The 12,011-nt window shown below is 36.8% G+C and overlaps 1 protein-coding gene across 3 annotated transcripts in view; it reads left to right on the forward strand.

The window, feature by feature from the left end:
- The window catches only part of Epyc (epiphycan), a 44,021-nt gene that overhangs the window by 23,682 nt on the left and 8,328 nt on the right, over positions 1–12,011 (forward strand). For 2 of the 3 annotated variants that reach the window (XM_029559016.1, XM_029559017.1), the window contains one exon: positions 6,603–6,771. In XM_029559016.1, the coding sequence (XP_029414876.1) occupies positions 6,603–6,771 (169 nt within the window). Of the gene's footprint in view, positions 1–6,095; positions 6,211–6,602; positions 6,772–12,011 lie in introns of those variants that run through there. The other variant, XM_029559020.1, reaches the window with a different exon arrangement.

Genomic DNA, 12,011 nt, shown 5'->3' on the forward strand with positions numbered 1-12,011 from the left:
GTTTAAGCCACAATCAGAACGCTGAGATCAGAGCATGATCTTTGGGACTCAGGATCCATATCTGATGTGCCTCAACTTCTCAGAACCACATATGTTTTCTTTTCAAATTATTTTAATATGCATCTTTATAATTTTGAGAATTTCATATATGTATATAATGAAATATGAACATATCTACCCCCTTCCCCCTACAATTTCCAACACACCCCCCTCCCAACTTCATGTTTCTTCTTTTGTTGGATAATTTAATTAGTGCTAATCATATACATATATGTATGGGACTATCTATTCACTGGCACATGGAAAACCTAACAGTGTCCCTCAAAGAAGAATAATTCTCCCTCCCTCCAGCAGCTATGAATTCCAAATAGCTTCTCAGTAATGAGTGAGGCCTGAAGAGTATTTCCTTCATCTATGACAAAATTTTGGCTGCCTTGATCTTGCACAGGTAACCCCAGTTGCTGTAATTTCATGAGTGTCAAGTAATGTCCAGAAGACAGAATATCACAGTACTCCCCAATTTCAACTTTTTTTCCACTTTTTTTATTTAGTTTTTAAAATTTCATACATTTCCCACTCAAATCCAGACCCCCTCCCCCATTCATGACTTCTCCATCCCCCTACTGAACCTTATGCACTCTGCCATACATGCTGAATCCTATTCATTCAGGTGTTTGTAAATGTCCTTCAGTATAAATGCATCCACTAGAGTCTAGTCAGCCCATCCAGCAGTCATATGTAAATCATACTCTCCCTCACCCAGCAGCAATCAGTCTCAAATAGTTCTCAAACTAGTGCTGGCCTGCCACCTATTTTTCACCTCCCTTTGGGCCCTTCATGGGTCCCATGCTTGATGTCACTGCTACCACAGGCTCACATGAAAAGCCTCCAGTGGCCTGGAGGCCTCTACCTCCCTGTGTTCATGAACCAGCCCTGGCTCTTACAGTCTTTCTGCCTCCTCTTCTGAAATGGTTCAACTCTTATGTTCTATCCTTTTCCTCCTCTGTGATGTTCCCTGAGCCTTGGAAAGGGCTGAAAACTATTGATAACGAAAATAAAGATGTCCCGTTTAGGGCTGAGAACTCAGTCACTTTTTCTTAACTCTTTGACCTGTCATGTTTCTCTACACTGAATTCTGTGCACTGACCAAGGTTGAGAGCAGATAAAGAGTTCATGGAAACCTTCCTATTCACAACAGCTCCCCCCCAAAAAAGTCTAAGAATAAACATAACCAAAGAAAGTAAAGACATCTACAGTAAAATTTTTAAATCTTTGAAGATAGAAATTTAAGAAAAGATAATGAGATAGAAAGATGCCCTGTGTTCATGGATTGGTAGAATTAATATTGTGAAAATGACCATCCTACCAAAAGCAACTTATAAAGTCAAGGCAATGCCCGTGTAAATCTCAAGGACATTCTTCACAGAATTAGAAAAAAAAAAAATCTTAAAATTCACATGGAATCACACAAGACCCCGGACAGCCAAAATAATCCTGAACATACAGAAAAAACAATGCCAGGAGGGGATTACCATATCAGATTTCAAATTACATTGCAAGACTGTGGTCATAAAGCAGCATGATATTGGCACAAAAACAGGCATGTAGATTAACAAAACATAAAGGAAGATCCAAACATGAATGGATCTCTACCTGTAAAAGAATGAAATTAGACCCATACCTATCAGCCTGTACAAAAGTCAACTCCAAATGGGTCAAAACCTCAATATAAAACTTGAAAATTTGAAATTGTTAGAAGAAAAAAAAAGGCATATAGGTGCAGGTAAGGACTTTCTAAATCAGACATCAGTTGCTCAGGAATTAAGGTCAACCGTCATCAAGTGGGACCTTATTAAACTACAAAGTTTCTGTACAGCAAAAGAAACAACCAAGGAAGTGAAGAGGGAGCCACGGAATGAGAGAAAATCTTCACAAGCTGTACATCTGACAGAGGATTAATATCCAAAATATACAAAGAATTCATAAAGCAAGGTATCAAGAAAACAAATGACTCAATGAAAAGATGGGTTCTGGATCTAACAGAGAGTTCTTAAAAGAAGAAATAAAAATAGCTTAAAAAAACACCTTTAAAAGTGTTCAATGACTTTAGTAATTAAGGAAATGTAAGTCAAAACCACTTTGCGTTTTCATCTTACTCCAATCAGACTGGCTAAGATTAACAGAACAAATGATACCAAATGCTGGTGAGGATGTGGGAGAAGGAGAATGCTCCTTCATTGCTGGTGGGATTACAAACTCGTGCAACCACTTTGGACACCAGTGTGGAGAACTCTTAAAAAACTAAAATTGGATCTACCATATAACTCAGTTATATGACTCCTTGGCATATAGCCAAAGGACTCATCCTACTGTAGATATTCTTGTACTTCCATGTTTACTGCTGCTCTTTCCACAATAGCTAAGAAATGGAAACAACCTCAGTGTCTCTCAACTGACAAATTCAAGAGATAGTATCTAGTACAGAGTTTCACACCTGGTCATACATAGACAGTAAGTGTCTGTGAACTACCCAATACTATGTGAAACATCAACAATGGAACCTCTATACCTTATGCTCATGGAACATAGTGGAACTCTCAAAACTTATCAGAGAAGTTTCCTCATAAAACAGAGGATAGGGAGAACAGAAGTCCAGAACTGGCTAAAGTGTAGAGAATAAGAGAGACTGCAGAGTGTGTGTCCCTGCATAGGACTCCTATATTAAACCTTACCCAGCCAGGCTCAGGGACCACTGCAAAAGAGGGAGCAGGAAGATTTTAAGAGCCAAGGGTGGTACATGACCATAAGGGAGCAGAGTCTTACAGGCTCCTATAAACTTGCTCATATGAACTTACAATAATAGTGGCAGCATGCACAAACACATGCAAACTCATTCAGATAAAAAACATCATAGAAGTGGGGAAATGGGCAGGAAGCCCTAACCTTGGTCAAGAAATTATTGGCAGCTGATCACTGTAGGGTGAGGAAGAGTTGATCATTAAGGGAGTGATGCTAGATAGGCTGAACAGGCTCCAGTGGATGAACTCACACTGAGTGACAACTGGGTACATCACAAACTCGACTAGATAGTCATATGTGAGTGTGTGTGTGTGTGTGTGTGTGTGTGTGTGTACAGTGTGTGTATGTCAGAACGCATGAAATCCTATGGGCAGGCTATGAGGGGCACAGATAGGGGCAGTATAAATATGATTAAAATGTATTAAATAAAAATAAAATTAATGCAAATAAAAAATAAATCTATTATATGATCAGGTTATTCTACTCCTTGGCATATACCCAAAGGACTCATTATACTGAAGAGATAATTGTGCATTGATGTTTGTTGTTACTGTTTTCACAATAGCTAATGAAAAAGTCTAAATAGCCCTCAACTGACATATGGATAATATAGTTTTATTGATAACATAATTAGATGTATCTGTCAGATATGAGTTTGCAAGGAACCCATATATTTGATAAAAATTATTTAATCAAATATTATTATCACTTAAAATGGCATAGCATATTTTTTAAAAGATATTTTTATGTATAGAAAATTCTGCCAATGATCAGAAATGAAAATCTTGAATCTTTTGCTGTATTGTTAATATCAATATTGACATTTCTAGTAAAAATCTCTGCATTTTATCAGTATTATCTGTTAAAAGGAATATAATTAAATTGTTTCTTCTTGTGACGTTTTCTCCAAGGGGCTAGGAACTTATTCTGAAGCCATTAGGATCCTATCATTTGTTTTGCTCTAAGAGGGCACTGAGTGCTGAACTGTTTACCTGGAGTCCAAGCTGTGCTGGGATACTGAGACTAAGCAGCACAAAGGGCTTCCTGACTTGCAGTTAGCTCTCAGCCTGACATCTGCTTTGTTCTTCCTCATCTGTGTAACTGTCTCTAAGCTATGTCATTTCTTGTATCTACTCTTTCATAGACACAGATTGTACTCCTAAATATAGTCTGTCATGACAAAATTATAGTTCTAAGGTCAGGTAAACAAAAGAGTAGGGCCCATGTGTTACTGCAAAGCAATAAGCATTAAAAAAAAATAGATGTACCTTGCTGGTGTGAAGATCAGAAAATCTGCAATGCAGTGGAAACAACGTTGGTGTTTGTTTCTTAAGCTCAGAGAAATATAATGCACGTGGTAAAAAGTCAATTCACAGAAAGCAAGTCAGAGTAAAGTAAGAGGCTATAGGAAAAAGAATGGAGAATAATCTGGAGTGATCAATGAACATTTATATAAAAGACTTGAGCCTTATACTTTCATTTGAGTGTTGCCAGTTATAGCTTAAGAAACAAGAGTAGGGATATTCAGGTTTTTTGTATTTATGTTCACATTTATTTTTCTGCAACATAAACCTAAAATCTACCCCTCTGACAGACAGGTGGTCACTATTACTTGGCTTCAATCTTTTCTTAATGCGTTGCTTCTCAAATTCATATGACAGTGTGATGAAGATTGTTAAAAGAGAGAAAAAGATAGGAGCCCAAATAACTTCCACTTAATACTAGGAACAAATGTGTCTGCAATGCAGAAGACTCTCCAGGCACTGTAGAGCAGGCTTATTGTCTCACAATCATGCTGAAATGAAAAGGCATTTCCTTCCCTTGGTTTTAAAGTTGCTAATTTTATTTGCAAGCCTGAACAAAATGAGGGTCTGATAAACATCAAAAGCTGTTTTGCCTCATTATGTTGGATGACAAATGAGACTTTACAGCTTCACATCAAACCACTGGAAAAACAATTATGTGAAAAAAGAAAGATGTGCAAACATTTTCCTACAAAGTTAAAGATTCAAGGCAATGAGTCTGGAATGTGTTCTCCCTTTAGGTTGCCTCCATTTCATGAAACATCTGTCTCAATTTCCATTCTTCCTGGAGCCTCCCTATGGTTTCTGCAAAGCCATTCCTCTGAAGCTGCCTCACTATGACCCCACTGATGGAAAACTTATGTCTTTCTGTAGATGCACATCAGCATCTCAGCTGGAGATTCCTGGCCATGCTGTAAAGCATCCTCCTGGATGGCCCCTACACTATTGCAATTTACTGTCAGCTAGATTTCATTATTTAAAGGTTTTCAACTAAGCTTCCATACATTCAAGTCTTCTCAGCAAAACCTTTAGGGTTAAGCATAGACATGAAATTAAATACATCTTAGACAAGTATTTTTCAGAATTTACTCCATACATACTTGTGGTTTGATTGTTATGTTATTGCTTAGAGGCACGAAGATAAAATACATATTAAGTTTTACCATTTAGCAAATAGAGTATGCATAAAATTGCTGAATAAGAATCCAGGCTAGAAAGAGATAAGAGAGACCCTAAGAAAGTCTTTCTTAAAAATGATTGTTTTCTTTTACTGATACAATGTATTCAAATCTATCAAAAGTGTCGTTATAAAACACACTTATCTTTAAAATTATATGGTTAACTTAAACAACCAGAAAATAATTACATACTCACTAATTACTAACTTACTTTAAAAATGAGAATAGAATTCTTCACATAAGTTTGTCAATGAATAACTTAGAAAGTGATTTGTATGGTTTTTGTTTTTTTTAATGGATATAAATAGAGGTAGAAGGCAGCACACATCAGTGGTCAGGATGTGGGATTACTGGTGAAATGCTGAGGGTAAGGGGTAACAAGGACTGGTTCCTATGTGTTGCTACTCCAGCTGTCTTGAGTAAATTCCCATCCTAAACTTACAAGTTCATCATTCATGTAGCAAGAAATGTAAAGGAATAAACATTGAGATAAAGGAAAGAAATTAAAAATGACGGTGATTCAAAGTTTTGTAGAAGCAATAATTTGTAATAGAAAAGATTAAAGCAAGGGGAAAACAGGTAAAATTTTACAGAAGTATTGTGAAAAAAATCTGAATGTTCTTTACCACCTTAAAGTGTCTCCTATTGCCAAAGCTTTCAGAAAGAACTTGAACCCAACCAAGTGAGACATTGTCGCAAAAGAAAACGATGTGGAAAATATATAGGAAATGGCTTGTCATTAGCAAATCATATACTTTCATGCCACTATAAATTTTATTTCAAGAGGAAGAACTTTTTAGTAAAAGGCTATAGACGGACTGTATCCCGTTGGCAAGAGAAAGAAGATTGAATTTCACAAATGAAGAACTAGAGGGAGAAAATGCTAATCAATATCAGTCATCTTTGAAAGAGTAGAATGAAGTGAGCTGGTGAGTGAGGGGGACGTTTAAATTTTACTTTGCACATTTCTGGATTAATGTGAATCTTTAACAATAATAATGTGTTCTCTTAAAGCCATGTATCATTAGAAAACAATACACTAGAATGTTTTAAAACTATGGAATGAAGACATTTATACAGCTAAAAGAAAATAGCCAAAACACAAAGGTATTGGAACCAGTATTTTTAAGATCTGAGAAACAAAATTAGTTGAAAGTAAACAGTATTTGCTAGAACCATCTGTACTGCCCCAAGTGGGCTGGCTAGCACGCTGAGGTGAACCCAAGAACAGGAGTGCCATCGTGTGGCAAAGAGGAGCACTTTTCGAATTTGTGGTACTTCAGAGGATGATTTGGGCCTATGAAATTCTGTTTGTTTTCAGACTGAAAGAGTGATGCTTTCTGGGAACAGAGAGCTCCTGACCCCCGCCCCACTGCCAGGGGAGAACCAGGAGGAGGACGAGGACGAGGAATCCACCCCCAGGCTGATTGATGGCTCCTCCCCACAGGAGCCAGAATTCACAGGACTTCTGGGCCCACACACCAATGAAGGTCAGACACATTAACGTTGCATTAGGATTGAATCCACTCTATCAGCTCTCAAAATCGTCAATCTTCAACTCTAATCTACGGGAAACCTGCATAATCACTGTTTAGGGAAGTCATAGGACGTGAGACAGAACCTATTCACATTGCTTTGCTAAACGCTTATGTCGGCAAACAGTTAACTACCTTCTCAATATTTATGTTTCTATCCATAGATTGCTATGGCTCCCAACCTTGGTCAAAGAAGCTTCTTATTATAGTGGATAGTGTAGAATGCATACATTTATACCAAAGTGCTGAAAATAACTGAGTACGAATGCTCAGTTATAGATGGGAAATCTATACCATCCACACTATCCCCAAGACTCAGAAGAGAGGACAGAAAAAAAAATGTAAGAACTGGAGGATAGAGAAGAGTATTATGAAATGTCTTCTGGATACAACATGTGTGTTGCACACATAAACTCGCAGCAGCAGTAGTAACCTACAGACAACCTGCAGAAAATCCAAGACAGTTAAAAGTAGAGCTTGGATGAGGGAGGGGCTCCCAAGGCCCCACCCCTACTTAAGGAGCAAATGACAGTTCATGGCTGCTGGGGGAGAGAGATTATTTTGTACTTAGGAGAGTGGCTATTGGTAGATTCTCCATGCCACAATGAATGACCCCACACCCATGAGCATATGGAAAGCACTAAGTGAACACAGCTGTTAAGAATAAATAAATATAAGTAAATAAATGAATAATAAATAAATAAATAACAAAGGAGAACACGAAGTTGGTAGGGGGGATAAAATCAGGGGCCTGAGGATGTTGGAGGAAAGAGAGAAACATAAATATGATCGAGATACATTGTATACATAGATCTTCAAATAATAAATAAAAACTAGAATTAAAAAAAAAAAATCTACCATGCTTTAACTCCACAGACAATCTGCATTATCCAAAGAGAAAGTTCCAGAATGTTGGAATAAACTAAGTTAGACGCAGGAGCTACTTGTGTGTTTTTTGCATTCAAATATAAAACAGCTTTCATAATTCGTATTTGGCCAGTTGTGAAAGATCAAATAGCCAAAGACTTAAGATGGAAATGTATGTTTGGCATCAGTAATCAAAATCTTTCTGGTAGCATACATTTCCAGAGCAGAGGATTAAACTTTCTGCCTCCGAAGTCAAAGCAGCACAGATGAAAGTCATGTGACATAATGGTGATAGGTTCAACAACAGGTCCAACACACAGCACTGACTGAGCATATCCGTGGGCCACAGAGAAAGCATGCGACAACTCTTTGAGGGTGTTAGTACTACTTTTATTTTTGTTAATGCTAAAGAAACCATAACTCATAAAGGGGAATGACTTTGGGTTCAAAGCCAACCTGTTAAGATTCTTGACTGTATTTGTAGGAAAGTATGTTTTTGTCCCTCACCTGTCAGTTATAGGAAGCAGATCTCTGGAACTTGATTATCCTATATAACCATCTTTACACCTCAGTTCCTCCCTTGCTTTCCCCCAGATCCTTTCTATCCCAGAAATTTACAGTGATTTATGTCAAATAACTCGGAAAAATTGAACCACTGTGGACTGGAGACTGTTACCTACTTTATAAACAAGAAAACTAAAACTACAACATACTATAAATTTGTGTAAGATCTGAGAAGTGTATCAATGGTGTTGAATGCAAAAACAGACCATTAAATCCCAGCCCAAATCTTTAAGAAACATACCGTGGGGCTCAGCATTTAAGAACACAGGTTGCTCTTATAGAGGATCTGGGTTTAATTCCCAGTACCTACATAGTGGCTAACAACTGTAACTCCAGTTTTGGGGATCCACTGCCTTTTTCTAACCTCTGCAGGCACTTCATGATATGGACGCACTGACATGCAAACATGCAATGAATTCATACACATAAAATATAAATAAAAAAAAATACTATGTAGTAGAATGTCACAAACAGAACCAAAAAGTTATACACACAGGAAAGAAGCATAAATTGTCTGAAGAAAGCACCCAAAGTAGGAAAATTAAATGTATCTTGGACAGTAAAAACTTTTCAGAAATAACAGTCTTTCAAAAGTTGGTCCCAAGGAACAATGGCTGGACTCTGGGTTTCTTAACTGAGCAAGAAATAGCACAGCGCATGACCTTTTATTTTAATAAATATTTTAAAAAATATTTTTAAAAATACTTTATTGTTTTTTATTTTATGTGTATGAGTGTATTGCCTGCATGTATGTGAGTACACCTGTGTTATGCAATGCCACGGAGGTCAGAAGAGGGCTTTGGATTCCCCTGGAACTGGAGTTAAGGTTCGTAGCTGCCATGTGAGTGCTGGGAATCGAACCTGGGTCCTCTGCAAGAGCAGTCAGTGTTCTTAACCACTGAGCCATCTCTCCTGCCCCAGGACATGACCTTCTTAAAAGAATAGGTCACGTTTGGGTTCAATAATATTCTTTTTGAAAGAATATCAACAAATTGAAGATGTATTTTTCTTGTTATTGTTTCAAAAATTTGACTGAGGTTCTTTAATGAAGTTAAAACTTAAATCTACACTTATGGAAAATGTTTAGAACATAAAAATTAAAAACGTATTTTACCAAATGAATCCAAATTTATAAAATATCACATTTCAATGCATATTCTCTCCATCTATGAATAGAGAAATCTCTCGGTCTATGACTTGATAAAACAAGAATAAAATTACAAGCCAAGTGAACAAGTATAAATTAATCTAAGAAATTTATGCTAAAAATATGTCAGAAATATGGTAGGAATCAAATGCTTTCATTAAAATGTTATTAGTGGGGGTCTAGAGAGATGACTCAGGATTTAAAGAACACTGGCTGTTCTTCAGGAAAACCCAGGTTTGAATGCCAGCATCTACATAGTGGCTAACAACTGTTCATAACTCAAGTTCCAGGGGATCCAATGCCCTCTTCTGTCCTCCATGGGCACTGCATGACACAAGTGTACTTACATACATGCAAGTAATACACTCATATGCATAAAATAAAAATGAAGCAAAAAATATAATGGAAATACTAAATTATAATGACCAGAGAAATTACCAAATATTAAATATTTTCCAGTCCCCCTTTGAAGAAATTTGTCCTTCCTTTCCTTCGTTAAAAAGGTTTTATTATAAATGTGTGTATTTTTCCTATTTAATGATAACAATAAGACCTGAGTAGGCATATAATTAGTTCTTGATCAGAAAGACAAAATGGACCTTCTAACCTGAGCGACCAAATAGTCCTGTTAGTCTAGATATGAGAAATCTTCTAGGTAAACTGAGGCTCACTGATAGTTATCAATTCCAAGACATTTTTCCCATTATTTTCCTCTCCTGTTCTCTCACTTAAGTTGCTTCATTCATGTCACATTTACTCCACTCACCTTAAACTATTTCTCCTCTGCCGTTTATCTCCCACTTCACGGTTCTCAGCAGCCTCCTCTTTTACCCCTCATATTCATCAGACAGTAATTTACTTCACAGAGAAAATACATTCTCTCAGCCAAAAGCAGATTCAACAATTTGCCTAAAACAGCCATGCACCCAACTCCCTGTCTTCCTAGTGTAGCTGAGGGACTGAAGGTCTTTCCATCTATGGAGTGTCAGTTCTCTCTACTGTGTATCAAGGTCCATTTCCTCCTGCCTTCCACTTGCCATCAACACACCTTCTCTAGATTCTCACCTTGAAATACCTTCCATTGTACTCACCTTCTATTATATTTACTTTTGTCAAGTTGATAAAACTTAGAGTCACAAAAAAAACAATACAAGGAATCAATGAATCTAAGAACTAGACAGACCCTTAGCCCAGTTAACCAAAAGAAAGAGCAAATCCAAATTAACAAAATCAGGGATAGAAGTTGAAACATCACAACAGACATCAAAAAGATCCAGAACATTATAAGGCTTTTCTTTAAAAACCTATACTTTATTAAATTTGAAAACCTAAAAAATGGATGTATATCCCAAATCATGGGCACCACAAAGCTAAACCAAGAAGAATTTAACAACTTAAATAGACCTGACTTAAAACAGCTTAAATAGACCTGACTTAAAAATCCCAGACCAGAGAGATTCACAGCAGAATTCTACCAGGTATTTAAAGAAGATCTATATCCAATACTATTTAAATTATTTAAAAAGATATAAAAAGAGGGAGACCTCCCAAGCTCCTTCTATGAAGTCATCATTACTTTAATACCCAAACCATGTAAAGACACAATTAAAAAGAAAACTATAGACACATATCCTTAATGAAGACAAATAAAAAATTATCAACAAAACACTTGTAAACTTCATACAGATACATATCAAAAAGATCATCCACCGTGATCAAGTAGACTCTATTCAAGAGATGCAGGGATGGTTCAATTCATGGAAATCAATAAATGTTATAAATCATACAAATGGACTCAAAGACAAAAATCACAAAAGACAAAAATCACAAAAGACAAAAATCACATGGTCATTTTAATAGATTCAGAAAAGTCCTTTGACAAAACTCAGCCTTCATATATGTTAAAAGTCACCTAGAAAGGGAGCCACAATGAAGTTTTATCTTGTAGGACTGTTTATGGAGGTTTTCTTTGATTACCTTAAATGATGTGAGAAGACCCATTCTGAAAATGGGTCCACCACTCTAATTTCACTTGACCGTCCTTCAAGCCTGCCACATCATCAAACAGTGATCACTGAACATGCAAATCGAGTTCTATAGTAATTTTATCACATAACACAATCTACAGAGATCTCAGAGTTTCTGGTCTCCACACTGCTGTGCGCTCTGTGTTTTAGCCCCATGGACCTTCTTCCAATTGGTGAAAGGTCTTGGAATGCTCCTGACTCTGCCTGATACTCTCCCTTCCTCCCACCTGCATTTAAGGTCCTACTTTCTGTGTATTACAGGTTGACTATCACCTCATTTTCCTGTCCACGACTCCCCAACTGGGCCAATCTACCTTCTGTTTATAGTTATGCTGTGCAACAAGGCATTTATTTGTGTGATTAGCAGTCATCCCACAGAGCAGGTCATAAAGCAGAATGATATCTCTTGGGCTCACCTTTATCCACCAGTCACCATGGTGAAATTTACATGAACTATTTAATAAGCATTGAGAGAATAAATATTGATTATTATGATCTCTTTCTCTTGAATCACATTTTCTTTCACTGGAATGCTTGAATATTGAAAATACTATATATAATATTTTAACTTTATAAAATTATAATCTCAA

The sequence above is a fragment of the Nannospalax galili genome, unplaced genomic scaffold, assembly GCF_000622305.1.
Source record: "Nannospalax galili isolate Female #2095 unplaced genomic scaffold, S.galili_v1.0 scaffold191, whole genome shotgun sequence".
Lineage (NCBI taxonomy): Eukaryota > Metazoa > Chordata > Mammalia > Rodentia > Spalacidae > Nannospalax > Nannospalax galili.